The 22,786-nt window shown below is 50.6% G+C and overlaps 1 protein-coding gene across 2 annotated transcripts in view; it reads left to right on the top strand.

Annotated features, from left to right (window-relative positions):
- Window positions 1-16,228, top strand: part of CEMIP (cell migration inducing hyaluronidase 1) — a 160,766-nt gene extending 144,538 nt beyond the window's left edge. For both annotated transcript variants that reach the window (XM_070478230.1, XM_020897777.2), the window contains exons 23-29: window positions 893-1,104; window positions 2,297-2,482; window positions 5,851-6,055; window positions 6,241-6,327; window positions 7,252-7,409; window positions 11,111-11,211; window positions 13,323-16,228. In XM_070478230.1, coding sequence (XP_070334331.1) covers window positions 893-1,104; window positions 2,297-2,482; window positions 5,851-6,055; window positions 6,241-6,327; window positions 7,252-7,409; window positions 11,111-11,211; window positions 13,323-13,450 — 1,077 coding nt within the window. In that variant the 3' untranslated portion in view covers window positions 13,451-16,228. The remainder of the gene's footprint in view (window positions 1-892; window positions 1,105-2,296; window positions 2,483-5,850; window positions 6,056-6,240; window positions 6,328-7,251; window positions 7,410-11,110; window positions 11,212-13,322) is intronic.
- The last annotated feature ends 6,558 nt before the right edge of the window (window positions 16,229-22,786 follow it).

Here is a 22,786-nt window from a genome sequence, read left to right as displayed (position 1 = left end):
AACAACAGCACAGTTGATTTACAAGGTTGTGCCAATCTCTGCTGTAAAGTAGCTCAGTTATACTCATATATACTTTCTTTTTAGGTTCTCTTTTCCTTTATGGCTTATCACAGGCTATTGAATCTAGTTTCCTGGGCTATACATGGGGACCCTCTTGTTTATCCATTCTAAATATCATAGTTTGCATCTATCAACCCTAGACTCCCAATTCATCCTTCTTCCTCCTCCCTCCCCCTTTTGGCAGCCACAAGTCTGTTCTCTATTAGGACATGGTATTTTAAACCAAGGGTGACTATTTTAAACCAAGTAGTCAGGCTTTTCTGTCCCTTGGACTCAGCAGCTAACAGTCTTGCTTGCATGTTTGCCTCGGAAATGAGACACCATTGGTCACCCGATGTGTACCGATAGCCACAGGGACTGACCACTCTAGCCAGACACCGAGGATGAGAGGGAGAAGTTGGCCACAGGCCAGGCTCTTTCTCAAATGCAGACAGGACAGTAGCTGGTTACAGGGGAGTTGCTTCTGCAGCAGAAGTGTGAAAATCCTCTCTCCCCTCCTCCTCTTCCTGATCCCCCTGACTTTCCTCCCAATTTGCTCTCTGACAATTAAGCAGACACCCTCCAAGTTCCCGCTGGTTTCCCCTCAACAGAGCACTTTTTTGAAGATGAACAGAGAGCGTTGACTGGCTTGCACAGAACGGCTGGGGCCGCATTCACCAGCAGAAAGAGATGCCCCCTTATTTGGCCTCCTCTCATTCAAGCTTTCTAAAAAGGGCTCTGTGAAGAGCAAGTGCTTGTGAAAGTGTACTCTGTGCTCAGATGTTAACCAGACGTTCCCGGGATGACCCCTTGTAATTACCCTGTTGTGTGTTTCCTTTTTGGGCTCTAAAAGATGTACATTCAGGCCTACAAGACCAGTAATCTGCGGATGAAGATCATCAAGAATGACTTCCCCAACCACCCTCTCTACCTGGAAGGGGCCCTGACCAGGAGCACGCATTACCAGCAATACCAGCCAGTCATCACCCTGCAGAAGGGCTACACCATCCACTGGGACCAGACTGCTCCCTCTGAGCTCACCATCTGGCTCATCAACTTCAACAAGTGAGTGGGGGCCTCACAGGAGCAAGGTGACCTGGGGACAGCTGCCCTGGCCCCACTCAAAGCTGTGGTGATAACAGGGACTCGTTTCAAAGTCCTGGGCTTACTGCTCACAGAATCCCAGGCTAGCCCACATCACCCCTGCACGAGGATGCACCTAGAGGGCTTGACGTCACCTAGTGGTTAAAAGGCAGAAGACCTGGGCTGAGGTCCTGTTCCGGGCGTGGATGACCTTGCACAGGGTGTCTGACCCTCAGAGCCTCAGTTCTTTTTTCATCTAGGAGATGAGCCTACATAGTGTTACTTTGCAGAGCTGTAGTCAGGATGGAGTGTGAGAGTGTACAGCAGGTGTTTCACCAAGAACCTGGCTTTACAAAGTGCTCGATATATGGCAAAAATCCCTGGCATTCCCATTTTACAGAGAGATGAGACTCTGCATGGTGAAGGGTTGAAGCTGAGGGCATCTGGAGAGGGCTTCATGTATTTATTTATATCACGTATCTTCTGTGCATGAACATCATTAACTTGGCACAGTATTCCCGTGAGATAGACATTTATCAGATGCAGAGAAGAAGACCCAGAGAGATGAGATGGGCCCCACAATCAGGCTGAACCAGGAAGGGGCTGAATCCAGATCTTTCAGACCCTGGTTTTTTCACTCCAGCCCTACTGAAGTGAAAAAGTGAAAGTGTTAGTCGCTGAGTCTTGTCCGACCCTTTGCAACCCGCTGGACCGTGGCCCAGCAGGCTCCTCTGTCCATGGAATTCTCCAGGCAAGAATACTGGAGTGGGTGGCTATTCCCCTCTCCAGGGAATCTTCTTGACCCAGTAATTGAACCCAGGCCTCCTGCACTGCAGGCAGATTCTTTACCATCTGAGCCACCAGGGAAGCTCCTAGCCCTGTTGAAAGAAGGTCTTTTTATTTTTCCTAGCCAGTGTTTCACATAGAACACACAGTGCAGACCCTGGGGACACCTCACCGACCCATTGCCATCATCCATTCCAGTCATCGTTTCTCCCTTTGTCCTTGAACACTGTGTGACCCAATCATGACCAACAGTTCTTTCAAACCTCCACACTGAAAAGTGGGCATGCCGTTCGATGGAGAATGCATGGGTCTTTGTCCAGTGCACCGAAGAGGCCCCATGACTGGGACATCCTTGCTCGTCACCTGATGACTGTGCTTCCCATTCTAGGGGTGACTGGATCCGAGTGGGGCTCTGCTACCCCCGGGGCACCACTTTCTCCATCCTCTCGGACGTCCACAATCGCCTGCTGAAGCAGACGTCCAAGACGGGCATCTTCGTGAAGACCTCGCAGATGGACAAAGTGGAGCAGAACCATCCTGGCCGCAGCCACTACTATTGGGACGAGGACTCGGGGTGAGGAGCCCTCTCAGTTGTCCCCGGCCTTTCCAGCAGTCCCAGGCCCACCCTGCAGTGGGAGACCTAATACCCTTTGGCAGGCACTTCTGAGCTCAGGCGGATTGTACCATCCACTGCAGACATTGTTTTTAAAGCTTTGGGAGGAAAATAAGCACGCTCTTAATATACACATGGGTTGTAGGGAATCCACCTATTTTAGGAGAAACAATGTGGGAGCAGTGAATCTTAGAACTGAGAAAATGTGGCACATGACCTCAACTCCTTACACTCCAATCGGAGCCGATGATATCATCCTTGAGTCAGAAATAAGCAGAGAAGGCATAGGGTGAATGGTAACGACTTGTTCAGAGAACCTAGCATGAACTCAACACGGCTGGTTTTGAACACATACCTCTTTGTACCTCCATGTCCTCCCCTTTTTGCTGAACTGCACTAGGTCCTATTCAGTAGGGACATCAGGGGGACAGAGTCTCTGTTCCTGGAGACAGGGAGCTAGGAGGTCACTTTCCCTAGAGAGAGAGAGTTTTACTCTGACATCTTAAGAATGCTGACATGTCTGCAGAGCGATGAGCCTGTTGTTAGCCAATTCTCCAGGGACTAAGGATAAAGGATTGTTTCATGGCCATTTTTTTCCATTCTTTTTAAAAAATTTTAAAAATATATTTTTATTTATTTATTTGGCCGCTCTGGGTCTTAGTTGCGGCTCATGGTGTCTTTAGTTGAGACATGTGAACTCTTAGTTGCAGCATGTGGGATCTAGTTCTCTGACCAGAAGGAATCGAACCCAGGCCCCCTGCACTGGGAGCCAAGAGTCTTAGTCACTGGATCATCAGGGAAATTGCTCCACTTTTTTTTCCATTCTTGAATTGAAATCAATGGTAAGGAAGCAGAGGATGCTTAGAAATATCTATAAAGATAGGGCATTATCAATTTGATTAAAGGGAAATTCATATTTGAAAATCAGAAGTGTAAGTAAAAATGTTGGGGTCTGGAAAAGCAGCATAGAGCACCCCTTCCCCATGTCAGTTCTAAACCAGTGGTGGGGCAAACAGGACAACAGGTGAAGAGAGACCTGTCTCACTGATGACAGAGCTATTGGTGAGCAGAGCTTCCCAGTACTGGGTGCCTCTAGCCAGCCTTAGGCTACTTATTTCATGAGGGCAGCCATACAATGACACTGAAACCAGCGTTGTGATTCATAAGTAGCCCTGAATGAGCCATCATGCAATGCTGGAGCCATTTTTCTATGAGCTTTGAAAGGGCACCTGATTTTTTTTGTTAATTCTTACCTGAAATCTCTTCATTTGACCATATGATTTTTGAAAAACAAAATAGCACACCAAGATAAAAGATGAAACAAGAGTTCGAATAACTCAGCTATGAAGCTCCTAGTCCAATGGAGGAGAAAAGCTTGCCTAGGGAAACCTGGCGATGACAGTAGACTCATCTGATGTCCCATGGGAAAGCCTGTTTTTCCAGAAGTCAGAATACTGTCTTTGATATTCTGATGCCTATGCCAAAATATTAAAGGAAAGCATCCCATGTTCATATGACTGTGGTATTTGTGAATAAAACTCATTCCTTTGATACCCGTGGAGATTATAGCATCGTCTTTAGGGTTTAGGACCTGGGTAATGTTCATGCCTGCAGTAATATATGAAGATAATGAACACCATAGGAAATAACTTCCAAGTGACGTGTAAATAGTAAGGAACAACTTCCCTGATGGCTGAGTGGTTAAGAATCTGCCTAGCAATGCAAGAGACTTGGGTTCAATCCCTGGGTCAGGAAGATCACCTAGAGAAGGAAATGGCAACCCACTCCAGTATTCTTGCCTCGGAAATCTCATGGACAGAGGAGACTGGTAGGCTACAGTCCTTGGAGCCACAAAGAGTTAGACACAACTTAGCAACTAAACAACAACATGGGGAGCAGACCAGAGCCTCCCCCCATCCCATCCCATTGGCTGACCCATATACCCACACCCAGCAGTCAAATGAGTCACTCTACTTTCCCCGGGAAGACGTCAGTGAGGGGACAGGATGGGCCCAGGAGTGTTTAGAAAAATCCCTCTATATGAAAACTGCTGCTAAGTCACTTCAGTCGTGTCTGACTCTGTGTGACCCCACAGACGGCAGCCCATCAGGCTCCCCCGTCCCTGGGATTTTCCAGGAAAGAATACTGGAGTGGGTTGCCATTTCCTTCTCCAAAGCATGAAAGTGAAAAGTGAAAGTGTAGTCGCTCAGTCGTGTCCTACTCTTAGCGACCCCATGGACCACAGCCTACCAGGCTCCTCCATCCATGGGATTTTCCAGGCAAGAGTACTGGAGTGGGATGCCATTGCCTTCTCCGATATTAAAACTAGAGAAGGAATTAAATATCCCTCATACAACAGCAGAAACCATTATGATTTAAAAAATGTAAACAAGGTGAAGTCTTTATCGCACCATCTATGCATAACATCTTTTTAGAATCATGAGAATTGCTTTGTTCCAGAGGTGTGAATTTTTCAAATGGAAACTGCCACTAAGCAAGTTGAACCTTTTTTGATCAAAAATTTTTTTAATTTACGATTTTCCCCTTAGAGCAGATTCTGCTGCTTAATTTACCCTTTTTATTGGTTGCTTAGCTCATCATTATACCTATTGATTATCACACTGGGCCTTAACTCAGTGACAGCCTCAGGGATGAACTGGGTTGTAGGATGCTTGTTTCCTGTGTAGAAAGCCAAACTCTTAGGCTTTTTGAATTCTTAGGCTGTTTTCCATGATCTTTCTGCCTGACAAATGTGTTACACTTTCTTACATTCTGAGCACCTGCCATCGATGGCTAACTTCTATTCTGCTATGGTCTAGGACACCCGATAACCAGCCTGTTATAACTGGAGAAGTGTCAGGTTATGAAGCCAGAGAGCTTTCTCCTCGCCAGGCACAGGGTGGGAATAAAATGCCAGCTCTGCCCCTTTGGTGCTATGTGGTCCTGGCAAGTCACTTCACTTCTCTGAGCCATTGAGATGTGAGAAATGGGGATGATAACAGTGCTTGCCGGACTAGATTGTCTGAGGGTTAAATGAGATAATATGTCCGTTGATGGCATGTGCCTAGCATAGCATAGAGTAGGTGCTCGGAAAATGAAAATTGTCAGTATTAGCTTTTTCCTCAATGCATTTTTTTTTCATTTCTCCAACCACGTACAAACTTGTGGACGTGGCGGGGGTGGGGGGTCCTCCTCCATTCTGCGGGGCCCACTGGGTCTAGTACTGTGGCCAGCACAGAGTGCGGGGCCAGAGGGAGGAAGAAAGCGGGTGGGGGGAGGAGGAAGATGCGGATACCAAAGGGAACCACCCGCTCTGCTCCTGTGTGCAGGCTGCTTTTCCTGAAGCTGAAAGCTCAGAACGAGAGAGAGAAGTTTGCCTTCTGCTCTGTGAAGGGCTGCGAGAGGATAAAGATTAAAGCTCTGATCCCAAAGAACGCAGGCATCAGCGACTGCGCGGCCACGGCCTACCCCAAGTTCACAGAGAAGGCCATCGTGGACGTGCCCATGCCCAAGAAGCTCTTCGGTTCTCTGCTGGTGAGTGGCCGACGGCCAGCCGAGCCCCAAGCCCCTCAGGGTCCTCTCCGGACCTCCGCTCCCCTCCTCAAACCCTTTCCCATGGCTGAGGGGTTACAGGGAAGTGAGGGGGCCAACCAGCCCTCGAGCTGGACGCTGGACCTCCGAAACCTGACACCCGCCCTGGGTTTGTGTTTTTTCTCCAGAAGACAAAGGACCACTTCCTGGAGGTGAAGATGGAGAGTGCCAAGCAGCGCTTCTTCCACCTGCTGAATGACCTGGCATACATCCAAGTAAGCCACCGTGCCCCTGCCCGGGGCATCTCTGCTCTCTGAGACCTGGTGTCAGGGCCTAGGGCTGTGGTCGCCAGTGACTGCCAAGCAGGTGGCTGCAGACAACAGAAGCGTATCCCCACACAGTTCACAAGCTGGATGCCCAGCACCACGGGGCTGGCAGGGTGGTCTCCTCCTGCAGGTGCTGAGGGCGAGTCCTTCCCTGGCCTTCTCCAGCTTCTCTGGCCACCAACAGCCCTGGACGCCCCCCTCCCAGCTCACAGCTGTGTCCCCCAACCTCCGCCCCTGTCCTCATGTGATCTTCTGCCCCATGTAACTGAGTTTCAGATCGCCCTCTTCCTTGTCCTTATAAGGATATCTGCCTTTGGATTTAGGGCCCATCCAAAATCCAGGATAACCTCATCTTGAGATCATTAACTTAATTCCATCTGCAAAGGTCCTTGCTCCAAATACTCACTCCCAAAGGTTGCAGTAAACATGTCTTTTGGGGTGAGGCCATTCCAGGTGGCTCAGTGGTAAAGAACCTGTCTCCCAATGCAGGAGACACAGGTTCAATCCCTGGGTTGGGAAGATCCCCTGGAGGAGGAAATGACAACCCACTCCAGTATTCCCACTCTTGTCTGGGAAATCCCATGGCAGAGGAGCCTGGTGGGCTACAGTCCATGTGGTCGTGAAGAGTCAGACATGACTGAACAACTGAGCATGCACACAAACACACACACACATCCTCCAGCCACTACACAGGGCTGCAGGAACTGACTGAAGTGGGTTTTATGCTTTGAACAGCTGCACTGGCAGAGACAGTGCCTTCAGAGCCTACATGGGACCCGTGTGGGCAGGAGAGCCTCAGGGCTCTGATGCCTTCCAGACCCCACCCCCACCCCCCGCCTCCACGTCACACTCTGTATTGCCTGTCGTCTGCAGGTGGACGGGAAGAAATACCCCAGCTTGGAAGACGGCATCCAGGTGGTGGTGATTGACGGGAGGCACGGGCAGGTGCTGAACCACACTGGCTTCAGGAACGCCATCCTGCAGGGCATCCCCTGGCAGCTCTTCAATTATGTGGCGACCATCCCCGAGAAGTGAGTCTGCCTGACGCCCCCTCCCTGTCTCTGGGGCCTGCATCACAGTCCAGGCTGAGGAAGCTTAGGGAGCCTCCAGGCACTGCCCATGGCTTCTTGGGTGGCTCATTGGTGAAGAATTCGCCTGGCAATGCAGGAAACTTGGGTTCACTTCCTGAGTCAGGAAGATCCCCTGGAGAAGAAAATGGCAATCCAGTCCAGTATCCTTGCCTGGAGAATTCCATGGACAGAGGAGCCTGGCGAGCTACAGTCCATGGGGTTGCAAACAGTCAGACAAAACTGAGCGACTAAACAATAACAGCAGTCTGCCCATCCATGATGGGAGCTGGCCAGGAAGCCTCCCTACCTGGTGCCTCTGAGATGGGAGCCCGGGGCCACTGTGAATGTAGGTCAGGCCGAGCCTACCAGCTACACATGGGAATCCTGCCCCGGCCCTCCGCCCTCACCCAGCACACTCTCCCAGCGTGAGCTCATCCCCGCCCGCACTCTTGCTGCAATCCAAATGTTGGTGGCTGCCAAGCGTCTCCAGCCCCCGTCTCCCTCCTAAATGCCAGATATTTTTATCCAACAGTCACTTGGACTCTGCCATCCAAATGTCCCCTGTGGAACTGAATTCTCATCATTTTTTTTAATCCCCTAAACAAGACACCCCTATTTGCCACTTTTTGGTGAAACTGTCATCTCCCTTCCAAGCAACTAGCTACACCAGGCATCACATTTGGTTCCGGTCTTTCTTTTGTTTTGACATCACCACACTCAGTAACCACACCTGTCGACTCCGCCTGCATCGTGGTTCCCCTGTTCATTATCCCATGACATCCTCTCCATCGCCTCCAAACAGTCTGCCACCCACACTGTCAGCTGTGACCCAACAGACTCCCTTGCCCAGCCTCCCCCACTTGAATCCATCCACCATACTGAGGGGAGGTGGTGTTGAGCTTCTTAAACACAGGTGTCCTCTGTCCCCTTTCCTAGGAGTAATTTCCCTGCCACCTTCCAAATCTAGCTCACACATCACCTGTTTGGTGAGGTCTCTTCTGATCCAATCCAAAGCTTCTACCCATCCCTGACCCCACAGAGGACCAGTGGATGTATCTGCTTCCTCATCTAGGGTCTGGATTTTTATTTTTTAAAGCCTTTTATTTTATATTAACGAATAGCTAATTAAGTGTTGTGATAGTTTCAGATGGGCAGCCAAGGGACTGAGCCACACAGATACATGTATCCACTCTCCCCCAAACTCCCCTCCCATCTGGGCTGCCACATAACTTTGAGCAGAGTTCCATGTGCTGTACAGTAGGTCTTGGCTGGTTATCCATTTTAAATAACAGCAGTACGGGGATCATATCCAACTCGTACTTTCATTTCTGATATAATGGAGAATTCACTCCAAAGCCACAAACTGGACTAGCAGGCAGTCTAAGTGCTTCATGTACCTGTCACCCAGGAGGTGCTTGGAAAATATTTACTAATGAAAACAAATGTGCTTCCCAGATGCTATATGAGGGCCTGACTTGAATTGGACGCTGTGTGAGATTCCAAAGACAGGGGTGGTGCTTGACCACCTTTGGTCATGAGCTTCTTCAGCACCGTTTTCACATGCAGATTCATACTGAAGCAGGAGATTAGCCGATTTGGGGGAAAAGAGGATCATCTCGAGATTTTTAGTTTTCGCGCCTTTTGGGGCCAGAGGACTTTTCCTGGCAATGAAATAAGATGCAGAAGCACAGAATAAGAAACGGAAATGCAGGAACTTCCCTGGTGGTCTGAATGGTTAAGAATCTGCCTTGCAATGCAGAAGATGAGGCTTTGATCCCTGATCAGGAACTGAGGTGCTGCTGAGCAAATAAGCTCCAGTGCGTTGCAACTACTGAGCCCAAGCTAATTAAAAAAAAACAAAAACAAAAGTAAGAAGCCGAAATGCAGAGCTGCTCTGTTGAAAACCAGGGGTGAGAGGCGTGCGGCCTCCCCATCCAGGTCTCCTCTCAGCCCGCGCTGCAGCCCCAGTGCACCTTGCTGGGGGCAGCCCTCACCAAGTACCTGCTATGAAGCATGCCCTGGGTTGGCACTGGGTACCCAGGCAAGAACCGGGTACCCCCCAGACCTCAGGGAGAGAGGCAGGGCTTGAAGGAGTAACGCAAGGCAGGTCCTTGCCCACTGTCCCCACAGGTCCCAGCCAGGTGGCCCCACCTGCCCACCCCATCCACGGAGCTGCCCCAGCCCCAGGGCCCCAAGGAAAGGAGGAGGCAACTGCTCCCACCAGAACCTTCCAGGATGGCTTCCGGGGGCTGCCTCTGTCAGCACCCCTCGGGAACCTCGTGTTGACAGGTGTGGGGGCTCAAAGGGCATGAGAAACTCAGGCCAGGCAGAGAGGGGCCCCTGAAGACTGCAGGCTGCTTCCGGTGCTGCCAGGAGGCCAGGGCACATGAGTAGCTCCGTCCATCTTCCTCCCCACTCCCAGAGGGCATGTTCTTCACTTGAGTCCAGCCCAGCAAGCAGGCTTAACTGAGCCAAAGGAGTGTTAGCTTCGTTTCTGAATGGGAGTGACGGGACAGTCTCCTGGGAACAGAGCCCAAATCCAGAATCCAGAGTCAAGGGTGTTGGCAACTCACTGCCCCTCTCCTCCCCAGCCCCTCTGTGATCCAGAGGAGCCGGGGCGGCCCAGCTCCCCTCCTCTCTGCTCTTCCCACACACGAGCTCTTTATATTTTGATAGCTCTCTTTCTGCTCCCTATGGGACACGTATGGGGGTAACAACGGCTTCCAGAGTCCTATACGGTTTTTCCATGTCTGGACTGCGGTCTGTGGTTACAGGATTCCTCTGAGAGGAAAACTAGAAGCCGCAGTGGGCCTCTGCCCCTGTTTCTGTTCCTGGGGGAGGTGTACACTTCCTGCTGTCCGGCCCAGCAGACTGCATGGACCCCCACGATGGCCGTTCTCCAGCACTTTGGCCTGCTCGCACCCAGGCCAGGGGACTAGAGATCTCAGCTCCTCAGCAGGACTCTTGCAAGTCGAGATCTTCAGTCTGGGAAGCCCCAGGCCTGCTCCTCCTCCCCCCCAGGCATGGCTCCCCTTCGGCAGGTCGTCCTAGCTATTGGCTTGGCCAGAGAATTCATTCAGGTTTTTCCATTCTTTTTGTTCAACCCAGCGCTTAGTAACCATGTGCCTCCATCTCCCCATTTGTAGCATGGAACAGTCACACTGTCCCGCCTGAGTGGAGATGGTGGGGCATGAACTTGAAGGGTTAACCCTCTCCTGAGCTCAGGGTGACTCAACACTCTGCTTCCTCCATCACCACATTTCCATCGGGTCCTACGCAATCCTTGTACCTTCAGGTTAAGAGATGCACACTGAGATCGTTTGTGTGCTGGGGTCTGGCATGGGTGCTGGTCCCCGATGGTGGCCAGTGTGTGCCAGCTCTGTCCTCTTCTGGGACAGCCATGAAGCAGCAGTGAGCTGAGAGCAGGCTCAGAGAGATCACCGGCACCAACTGCAGCCAGACGTGTGGGAGGGTGTTCAGGATGTCGGTCATCACATGGAAAGAGCCGGTCAGCTCGGCACACAATCCTGCTCTCCCCGGTTCCTGGCAGGGCTCTGGGCACTGCTGACTCAAGTCCCACCAGCCACCATGCAGCATCCCTGCCCAGGAACCCCTTACCCCACTTTGCCATCCAGTCCTCTCATCTGTCCTTTCTGGTTCAGTTCCATAGTTCTCATGGCATCAAAGGGAAGATACATCTCCAGAGGCCCGTGGACCAGAGCGCTGGAAAAACTCGGGGCAGACAAGGGGCTCAAACTGAAAGGTAAGGGTTCTTGCACTGACCCTGAGTCTGGATGCCTGGGCCTCCTGCTGAGGCCAGACCACTTCCCCCCAATCCTGGTGTGACCTCAGATCTTCAACACAACCAGCAATCCACAGTTGTGCAGGGCAAGAGGCTACCTGGTCACTGTCCCTGCCCTGCAGCAATGCCATTCTAGCATGTGATCAGACACCTGAAGGAAATCGCCAGTCACTTACTCGGCAACTCAGCAAGTGGCCCTTTTTATCCACGAAAGTATCAGCAGAAAGGGCTTCCCTGGTGGCTCAGTATAAAGAACCCACCTGCCAATGCAGGAGACATGAGTTCCATCCCTGGGTCGGGAAGATCCCCTGGAGGAGGAAATGGCAACCCACTCCAGTATTCTTGCCTGGAAAATTCCATGGACAGAGGAGCCTGGTGAGATACGGTCCATGGGGTCGCAGAGAGTCGGACACGACTTAGCGAATGAAAAACAACAATCCACAGAAAAGGGCCTCAGCTTGATCCTCCTGTCTCAGGTCCTGCTACCTGGATCAGCCAGTCACTGCCTCTGCCCCAGCTTTACCTGCCAATGGCCAGTGTCTGTACAGTCCTTTGCAGCTGGCAAAGCTCTCATTTGAGAATATATGTGGCTTGTCCAACATCACACAGCTCTTCTGCCATGAAGCCTGGCACAGACCCCTCGGGGAGGAAGCCAGCCAGGACAAAAATGTCAGCATTTCAGCACCATCAGCACAGACGGTGTGATGAGAGAGTCCTTGGGGGGCATTGAGAAAGGAGGCCAAGCAACCTTCCTGATAATGATATCCGCTAGTTGGGTTGGCCAAGATGTTCATTTGGGTTTTCCATACGATGTTATAGAACATCGTATTTGTTTCTGGTTTTGTTTTTCTTAAACATAAAACATGAACAAACTTTTTGGCCAACCCAATAGTTATCATGTAAACGCCCAGCCTTGTGCCTTTCTGAACATCCTATCAAGATCTGTTATTCATTAATCACCTGCATGACAGGTTATTTCCATTTAAGGTAGAGCCACTTGAGAATTAGTCATTTAAGACTAGAATTTGGATCCTGATCTTCTAACTCAAAGCCAGCCATCCTTAGCAGCCAGGCCTTCCTGACTGCAAAACACATCAAAGCTAGCAGCCTGTCATATGAGAAGCTTATCCCAGGCCTCTTGTAGAGAAAATTCAGTAACAATGAAAGGACTTCCGATGAGCCAAAAGAGAACACAAGGAAAAGAGAAGCGTCTTCCCCAGCCCAGTACTGGAAGCATCTAGGGGGCCTGTGTGCCTTAAATTAGGACCCTGGGACTTCCCCAGTGGTCTAGTGGTTAAGAATCTACCTTCCAATACTGGGGGCACAGGTTCAATCCCTGGTCAGGGAACAAAGATCCCACATGCTAGATGTCTGGGCCAAAAATAAAAAATCAATTACTTAAGACCCTGTTGTCAAAAATTGATGAACATAAAGGTGACGTTGTTCGGTCAAGGGACACTTTCCCAGGGGTGATGCATGTGTACGGCCTACCAGACGAGGCCATTCCCCAGTGTCAACGTGGATACCCACATTCTTCGAACAGGGCCAAGCTCTGAGCTGTGGGACAGAGGGCCCCGTGTGGGGCTTGGGATTCTAGAGCTCTGGCCAAGCCACACCATCTGCTCAGGGCCCCTGGGCAAATTTCTTCGCTGCTCAGAACTTCCTTCTAAAGCCACAGGGTATTGGAGCTGGGGCAGAGATCTTGTAGTTGAATGTCATTACTTGACAGATGGGGACACAGGGCTTCAGAGAGGAGCAGGCACTTGCTGCTAACTGTAGGGCCAGCTTGATGGTGACTGGTTTCTTCGGGGGGTCCCCTGCATAGAGCAGAGCCAGCACTCCATACAGGTGGCTGGAGGCTCAGGTGAGACCCTGTGAGCCCCGTATAGACCAACGCCAGGCACCATTGGTAACATGCCACAAAGCTCTTCCCGGGGAGAACAGTCCATTGTGGCTGGACGAGGTGGTGCCTGGTGGAGGCCAGGGAAGGGCAGTGGGAAACCCCAGAAGGCAGTGGGTACATGGCCATTCTCTTGTGAAGTTTCTGCTTACACGACTTTACTGCTTTGCAGAGAAAATGGTATTCGTTGGCTTCAAAGGCAGCTTCCGGCCCACCTGGGTGACCCTGGACACTGAGGACCACCACGCCAAAATCTTCCAAGTGGTGCCCATCCCGGTGGTGAGGAAGAAGAAGCTGTGAGGACCGCCGCCACCCCGTGCACCCCCACAGTGGACTCTGACACTGGAATCTGGGCGGCAGCCCGGGGCAGGGAGGCCGGTTCCCACAGCCCCGGCCTGGCAGCTGCCCGGGAAGGCCACGTGTCAGCCCTGATGGGCCAGGGGGAGGCTTCCGAGCCCCCAGGTGCTGCCGCCTGCCCCACTCAAGTGTCCACCTGCAGCCCCAGGGCCCTGTGGGCTGATGCTGCAAACCTCCTCCCTGCAGCCTCCCAGGGGCCTCCCTACCTGTGCCTCTGCGGTGGGGGCTGTGGGACCACACGGAGCCCTGGGCACTACTGGCAAAAAAGGTCCCTTTGGCAGGAGTTCTGCCCCCGCTGGGAGGCAGCCTGGGAGTGGGAGGGTAGGGTCGCTCACAGATCTCCATGCTCTCCAGCACGATGTTAGGGTGGGAGGTGCAGGAAGAATCCTCACTCCTGCAAGCGGGACCGACCTCCACTGGGTTCAGAGCTCGGGTGTAGACAGAGCTCACCGAGATGGAGCCAGCTGTCCTCGGGGAGGATGAGCCTGCCTCTGGAGGAGGTCAGCCTCTCAGGAGACTTGGCGCCCAGGATGGGAGTCGGACTAGGTGACTTTTAAAGGCCCTTTCAGTTCTGAGAGCCCAGAAATCTGTGGCTTCTCACGTTGTGCCCGGAGTCCAGTAGCAGGCAAGAACATTCTTCTCAGCCGATATCCATGATGCTGGGCGCTCCGGGCGGACAGGATGGAGGTGTGAGAAGCAAGGCCCAGGGTGAGGGGCTCGGCTCTCTGGCCCAACAGGCGGTCAGCGTTAACTGCCTTCTGATGCTAGGGGAGAGGGCTCAAATGGGGGCCGTGCCAGTTCCCAGGAGGGAAAGAAAGGGTTTATGTGCTTGGGTGGGTCTGGAAGCTTCTTGCAGGAGAGGCCCTGGGCTCATAGGGATGAAGGACAGGGGCTCATGGGTGACAGGGATGGGGCAGCCTCTGGAGCGTTCAGAGGCTGAGCCCTTCCTGCCGAAGCTGGATGACTTCAAGGTGGCCCATTGCCCTGGACACGCTGGCCCACCCATAGCAGAGAAGCATGCATCAGAGGGAGGGCTGGTGGGCCCCTGACACCCAGAATGTGGGCCAGCCAGCCCCACCCACAACTCCAAAAGAAGCTGGAGTCAAGTCAAGAAAGGTGGGCTCCTCCATGGGGGGCCCATCTGCTCCCCCGAGAAGCGCTCACACCTCAGGGCGCCTGGGCTTTTGGAGCCAGAAGGGGCCTTAGTAGACACCTAGTCCAATGCCTTGGTTGTATAGACGGGACGATGAGACCCCAAGAAGGGGAAGAACCACATGGCCAGAGCGGGGCCAGGATGGGAGCCCCCACTCCCCACATTCACTGCCACACCACGCTGCCTCAACTGCCGGCCGGAGGGGTCAGGCGCTCCTGAAGTACAAGCCCCCTTGAAGAGAGACCTTTCTGGTCTCCAGAAAGGACAGTTTCTGCCCCGGCCCCCTCACCGTGCACACAAGGGCGCCCCCCTGTGGGCTCTGGAGGCCCTGCAGCCTCCACCTGGCTCAAACTTACCTGCCCTCCCGAGGGGCTCCCCGCTGCCGCAATAACTGCCCTGGTGCTACCTGCATCTGCAGGTCTGCAGGCGCGCCCAGCAGACAGTGTCAAGCCACCCCGACACATCTTTGGGGAGCTGACTAGGTGGCTCTCTGGGGTCCGTCCACCCAGGCCCTCTTGGAGAACTGCCCACCTTGGAGAGCCAGGAGAGCTCTGGAAAAGGAAAACTCTGTCTGTGGTTTATACTCTCTCGTGAGATCCCAGGGTCGCTCTGGGTCTCATGATGACCACGTCTGTCCCCTCTCCTGCCCCAACCACAAACTACGTCCCTTCTTGTCCCCGTCTGCTCAGCTGCACCCAGTGAGGCTCAGCCTTAAGTCCACCCCACCTCCCAGGGTGAGCCAGTCGCCAAAGAGGTTTTTCCCACTAAACAAGTCTTTCAGCTGCTAGGGGGTGACGGTGGCACTCTGCCTTTAAGGACACGGCAGCTTCAGAGGCCTGAGTCCCTGGAGGGACCTCTTCCAGGAAGATCAGAGGCCGTGCGGAGGAGAGTTCAGATGACCTCATGTTCTTCTCGTCTACAGTCCTGTTGAGTTTTCCTAAACTCTTAATGCAAGGGTCTCACACTGTGAACCACTTAGGGTGCGATCACTTCCGATGGCCAGGAATGTTAACTGTCTTTGGTTCAGTTCATGGAAAGAAAATATCTATTTGAAAATCCTCAGAGTTGTACATTTGTCAAACAGCACAGGATCTGTGCATATAATGTTCCTTCCAAAATCATTCACCAAGAGCCCGTGTCTGGGCATGTTCTTGGTAGCACAAATTTTCTTACTGCTTAGAAAATTGTTCCTGTTGTTCTTTCTGTTTGGAAGCCTCAAGATGACTTAGGCCTTTTTAAAAACAACAAAACACTCCTCTGAAATGCTTGTCTTTTTCCTGTTGCCGAATTAGCTGGTCCTTTTTCGGGAATTAGATGTATAGTGTGTTTTGTATGTAAACGTTTCTCGTAGGCATCACTATGAACAAAGATATATTTTCTATTTATTTATTCTATTATGCACTTCGAGAAGTTGTTGTCAGAGAAATGAAGAATCGTCTTAAATGTCTTATTTGGGTATGTCCTTTGGCCGCTTGAAAGGGGTGTACCCAGGGCCTTCTGCTTGCAGCAGACATAGGCTCTGGTTTGGAAAATCTTGCTGTACTGTAGTAAACGTAAAAAAGATGTCATCCACCTGACTGCTTGTTTATTTTCCATTAAAGTGGGTCTCACCTTAAGCCAGAGAGCTGCGGAAAATAAGACAGGAAATTACCCTTTGCCACTGGCCGCTCATTTCCAAGAACCAGTCATGTGTCATACCTCATCCTGTCCACAAGGGGGCGCTTAGGACAGCAGGTGGAGACGGTCCTAGAAGAGGAAAGCGGTCATTCATGTGGCCAGCACATCCATGTTGGACTGTGTCCTCCTTACTCCCAAGCATCAGAAAGCTGTCAAGGCAGCACCCTCCCTGGGGGAAAGCCAGAGGTTAGTGGAGTCTGGACTTGAAGCAAGACTGTTTCTTCCTCATGGGTACAATTTGGTCAGAGGCCAAACATGATGTCTGGGGAGAACGTGGAGACTGAGGTGGAGAGATGGGTCCAAAACAAGCTGCCAGACAAGGGGGGTGGCGAAGCAGGTTAGAGGGGACCTTAGGCAGAGGTGAGAGAGGCTTGGGGGTCTGGGGAGGAGAAAGTGAGAAGCTTAGAATGGGGTGAATGGGAGGGTCCTACAACTGTGCTGTGCAGTAAGGCAGCCACTGGCCACATAAAGCCACCTACATTGAGATTAATTATAATTAAATACAATTGAAAATTCAGTTCCTCAGACACTGGCCCATTTGAAGCACTCCATAGTCCATATGTCTGCATGTGTACATGCTAAGTCGCTTCAGTCATGTCCAACTCTTTGCAGCCCCATGAACTATTGTCCATCAGGTTCCTCTGCCCATGGGATCCTCCAGGCAAGAATGCTGGAGTGGATTGCCATTCCCTTCTCCAGGGGGTCCTCCTGACCCAGGGATTGAACCCATGTCTCTTGATGTCTCCTGCATTGGCAGGCAAGTTCTTCACCAGTAGCGCCACCTGAGAGGCCCAGTACATATGTCTAGTGGTTACCATACTGGTCAAGGAATATATAAAACATTTCCATCAACAAAGAAGGTTCTTTTCTTAATGATTTCCAGAAAGCTTTAGGGGCTCGTACACTGGACTTTTAAAAATCTATGCTCCTAATGTGTGTGTGTGTGTGTGTGTGTGTGTGTGTGCAGTCCACTTAAAGGGGCTAGCACCAGACTGGTGCTATCAAGCTGTCAATAAGCAAATAAAGTCATCCCTTGGTATCCACAGGGGACTGGTTCTAGGATTCCCCTAGACAGCAAAATCAGAGGATGCTCAAATCCCTCACAGTCTGCTCTCTATTTCTGTGGGTTATGCATCCCAGAATTCAACCAACCTGTGATCGTGTAGTGTTTTCCATCTGTGGTTGGTTGAATCAGTGAATGCAGAAACCTGCATATGTGGAGGGCCAGCTGTCTGTCTGGCAAAGCAGCCTGGGCACCCTAGGTCAGTGTGAGGGGATGGTCCATGGCCCTTGCCCTCAAGAAACTTCACCTGGGGAAGTGGGGAGATTGCATCTGTCCACTCACTTGACAACTAGTTCTGAGCATCTGCTTGGTGCCAGGCACGGCCCAAAGAGGAACATCGAAGACCTCCATGGAAGACTTCCCCGGTGGTCCAGTGGTTAAAAATCCACCTGCCAGTGCAGAGGACAAAGGTTCGATCCCCACTCCAGGAAGATTCCACATGCCTCGGGGCAACTAAGCCTGTGCACCACACCTTCTGAGGCCACACTCTAGAGCCTGTGCTCTGCAACATGAGACGCCAGCACCACAGTGAGAAACCTGAGCACTGCAATGAGAGAAAGGCCCAGACAGCAACGAAGACCCAGCACAGCCAGAAATAATCAATTAATTAATTTTAAAACATAAACAAAAGGGAAGAAATAACACTAAATGGAAAAAAAAAAAAGACCCTAGCGGAGACCCTGCAGTCCCCATGCCCAGTGAGTGGCGAGGCAGAGAGCTCTGAGGGAGCAGAGGTTCTCAGCTAGAGTGGCCAGGGGTCCATGAGCACGGGTTGGGACTGGAGGCAGCCTGGGGCTCAAGGTCAGATGAGGAATGGGGCCCTTTCATAAGAGGCACAGCCTGGGTGCTGGGAAAGTACCCAGAGGTGTGGGCTTGAAGATGGCTGCGTGTAAACCAGAACGCGACCATGAGAGGGAAGGTGGGCCAGCCAGACACGGGCAGCTTGTAGGGACCACGGGATCTGATGATGGGAGGGGGGTGACTCCTCTGCCAGCAGTTTGGCTGCTTCAGTAAGCGCACAGTTAGGGAAGTAGAAAAGGCACTTGGGAGGACTGAGAAACCAGGCTCAAAGGGAGCAGTAGGAGACTGCAGCCAGCTCAGTGCAGAGTGCAAGGAGCAGGAGATGCCCTAGCGTGGAGACAGGCGGACATGGGGCCCCTTCACACCTGGCCCTTCAAGTCACCAGACGCCCAGAGGGCGGTCATTGCCAGGTGTGAGGTGACAAGGTAAGCACACCTGGCCCGTCTGCATGGAGAAAGCCATAAAAACAAGGAAGCAATCTAAGCGTCCATAGGCAGAGGAAAGATGAAAGAAGGTGTGGTACATATACACGAGGCTTCACTGCTTGCTGAAGGGTAAAGAATCTGCCCACAAAAAAGGACACGTGGTTTTGATCCCTACGGAGGAGAGCATGGCAACCCACTTCAGTATTTTTGCCTGAAGAATCCTGCGGACAGAGGAGCCTGGTGGGCTACAGAGCATGCATGCGTGTACAGTACATATGTACACATGTACACTCAGCCATGAAAAAGAATGAAATAATGTCATTTGAAGCAACATGGGTAGACTTAGAGATTGTAGTACTAAGTGAAATAAGTCAGAAAAAAAGACAAATATTATGTGATGTCACTCATATGTGGAATCTAAAAAAATAGTATGAATGAACTTATTTACAAAACAAATACATCTATGGTTACCAAGGGGGAATCAGGGGAGGGATAAATTAGGAGTTTGGGATTAACATATCGACACTACTGTATATAAAATAAACAACAAGGATTTACTGTATAGCACAGAGAACTATATTCAATATCCTGTATCAAACTATAATGGAAAATAATTTTTTAAATATAGATATATACATATATATGTATAAACACATTACTTTGCTGTACACTTGAAACAGAGTCGTTCAGTTGTGTCCAACTCTTTTTGACCCCATGGACTGTAGCCCACCAGGCTCCTCTGTCCGTGGGATTCTCCAGGCAAGAATACTGGAGTGGGATGCCATGCCTGTCTCCAGGATCTTCCCGATGCAGGGATCGAACCCGCATCTCACAGCTCCTGCACTGGCAGGCAGGTTCTTTACCACTAGTGCCACCTGGGATCAACTATAATTTTGAAAAAAAGAAAAGAACAGAGGATAGGAAATTCAGAAGAGTAGAGTGTGCTCTGGGAGTTTCCGTCTCCTAAGGACTAACCCCTAAGCCAAGTGAGGGGGGTGAGAGAACCCCTCGTGGGGGGATTGGAAGTATTTGGAGGAAGAAAAGATGGACATTTTACTCCTCAGCTGGTGCTTACTGAGACCTTAGGCTCATGGGGCACCGACTGCTCCCGGAGCTGGGGAGAGAGTTTCTTGGTGTCCCACCTCTCCATCATTTAGGAGAGAAGAGGCCAGAGGTGTCTCTGCTCTCGCCCCGGGTGATATAAGGTGGATCCAGGCTGGAGCTGCCCTATGTTCCCAAGAGAACAGCCAGCAGTTTCTGGAAAAATGCCCCTCCACTCATTGGCTGGGCGAGGATGCTTGAGGTTTCCATGCATCAGGAGCATGTTGTGGAGGGACTTCCCTGGTAGTCCAATGTTTAAGACTCCAAGCTCCCAATGCAGGGGGTGCCAGTTCAATCCCTGGTCAGGGAACTAAGATCCATAAGCTGCATAGCCAAAAATATTAATTATTAAAAACTGTAGAGCACAAGTAAGTGAGCTTGAAGGAAGCCTGCCCCACACAGGTGTCTGCCCAGGAGAAGGGATACCTGGCAAATGCTATGGGCATCCTCAAAGGCAAGAGCAGAAAGAAGAAGAAGGGGTGCCACCTGTATTTAGCTGGGAGATGTATTGCTCAGATCAAAGTGGGTAAGTGAGCATCGGTCAGGAATCCAGAAGACCATCCCCAGCCAAAGAGCCATAACACCTGCCACAACAGAGGACACTTCAGGCCAGTTTGCAATAGCACAAATTATTGAAGACTTTTTACCCCTCTTCCTCAAATCCTCCCCTCTCTGTGCCCCAAACCATGCTGGTGGGCATGGGGAGCCTTAGGAGAAGGCTTAGGAGGGGGAAGCAAGGCAGAAAAGAGAAAAAGAAGAGCCCCATGTCTCCATTCCCATCTCCCCTGCATGGGCTCCAAGACAGAGCCCAAATGAGACGGTCTGAGACCTTGGACCCTTCACTGCAGTGTTTGCACTTGGACACACCTCTCCTCCAACAACTAAATACAAAGAAACTGTACATGAACAGTTGGAGCAAATTCTGGACCCCAAAGATACAAAGAGACCAAAAAACCCAACTACCACTTTTGAAGTGCCTAGAGCAAACACAAGGTACTGCATATGCCCCCTGCACACACAGCACCACCTAAGGGGTGGGCAAACCATAGAAGTCACCCCTCCAGCCTGACCCTGGACACACCCTACCCTCACCCCACCACATAAGGAAAAGCTCGCCCCACCTCAGGGAGCTAGGAAAACTTCTGTTTGTTCTTGCTAGCTTTGATGCAGCAGGGACCCCAGTAAAGCCTCACCTGAATCTCCTGGAATCTAGTCATTTATTGATTAAGGAGGCCAACAACTCCAGTCGGTAACACAGTAGGGGAGAGCAGTGTGTGCGAGTAAACTCGCTGTAAGCTGCAGGAAGAGAAAGCGCTGGTTTGTAGCTTTTGCTGGTGTCCATCATGTAAATACACTCATCACAGCCAGTTTCCAGCTACATGGCCAGATCCCAAGATTCCTGTCTATTAACCACTGGTTCTGCAAGCTGGTAGTAGCTGGCTTCCTTGCAGGCTGAAGGCTGAATCAACAGAGGGAAATTGAAACAGTGCTGAGAAAAAAAGATATAGCTCTGCTAGACTGTATCCTTCGAGATCAGCTCCTTCAACAAAACTATTACACAAAGAATATAAGGATCACACTCCCCTGGAAGTATCTTGTCAACTCCCTTAAAAGACAGAAGCTGCTAAAAGAGAATTTTGCTTGTTTGTGTCTTTTAAACATCTTTCCCCTCTTCCCACTCCAAAGGGGAAACACTGCATCTGGTAAATGCTATGAAGTTGGGGATGAAGAATGGTCTCCTAAGAAAAATACCAAAAAAAAAAAAAAAAACCAAAAAAATAAAAATAAATAAATAAATAAATAAGAAAAATACCAAAGGCAAAATCATCAAGTCTGGTTCATAGGATGACATTAAATTATTAAAACGTAAAATTCTAAATCATCTTGAAAACTAATAAATTGAGGAAATGAGCTTAAAATGTATACCCCAGGTAAGAAGTGCTTTGGATGAAGTGCTTTGGATGTGCTGGGTATCCTTGGTTTGCACCCAAGTTCATTTCCATGCCCTGCTTGGTACCCAAGGAGGCTGACATGGACCATTAGCAGTTCTGTGGTCCTTTGCCTTCCTGTAGGTTTAGAGGCTCCTTTGGGAGGGAGGGAAGTGCTGTGTCTGGGAGTTCATTGCAGGGGCCCCTCCTGGCTGATGTCTCAGGGTCAGCTGTTCCCTTCTAAGGAAGACAGGGCTTCAGTCAGGGTGCCTCTATAAGCCACTGTCTGCCTGGGTTCCAAACAGACTGCTCTGGCTCCTGGTGTCTCTATCCCAGGGATGGTAACTGCTCCCCGTGTTCACAAGCACAAGATTATGGCCCTGCTCCTTTTCAGGATCCCTAAACTCTATTCACCTAATTTACAAATGTTCCCTTCATTAAACAAATTGGTATTATGCCATCTGCTTATACTTTCTACATAAGGTACTCTTTTTTAATATTTGTTTTTATTTATTTGGCTGCACCAGGTCTTAGTTGCGGCATGCAGGATCTTTGATCTTCATTGCGGCATGCAGGATATTTAGTTGTGGCATGTGAACTCTTAGTTGCAGCACATGGGATCCTGTTCCCTACCAGGGTTTGAACCCAGGCCCTGTGCATTGGGAGCATGGAGTCTTAGCCACTGGACCACCAGGGAGGTCCTATATATAAGACACTCTTAGAAAGCAATAAAAGGAAGTCAGGGAACACCAAAATAAAAATAGGAAGGGGTCAGCTCACAAAAAAATAAATAGGAAATAAATATATGTATTAATATTTAAAAATTTTCAACTTCATTGGTAATTACAAGATGCAAATCAAAACGAGATAATATTAATCACTTGCCAAACTGAAAATATTTTAAGAATGATACAAGGCAAGAAGAAGCAGACATTTCTTGAAAGTGAAAGTTGCTCAGTCATGTCCGACTCTTTGCAACCCCATGGATTATACAGCCATCGAATTCCCCAGGCCAGAACACTGGAGTAGGGAGTTGTTCCCTTCTCCAGGGGATCTTCCCAACCCAGGGATAGAACTCAGGTCTCCCGCATTGCAGGTGGATTCTTTACCAGCTGAGCCACCAGGGAAGGG

This window comes from Odocoileus virginianus, chromosome 16 (genome assembly GCF_023699985.2).
Source record: "Odocoileus virginianus isolate 20LAN1187 ecotype Illinois chromosome 16, Ovbor_1.2, whole genome shotgun sequence".
Lineage (NCBI taxonomy): Eukaryota > Metazoa > Chordata > Mammalia > Artiodactyla > Cervidae > Odocoileus > Odocoileus virginianus.
Note: the sequence above shows the minus strand (reverse complement) of the source record. Positions and strands in the feature narration are given on the sequence as shown.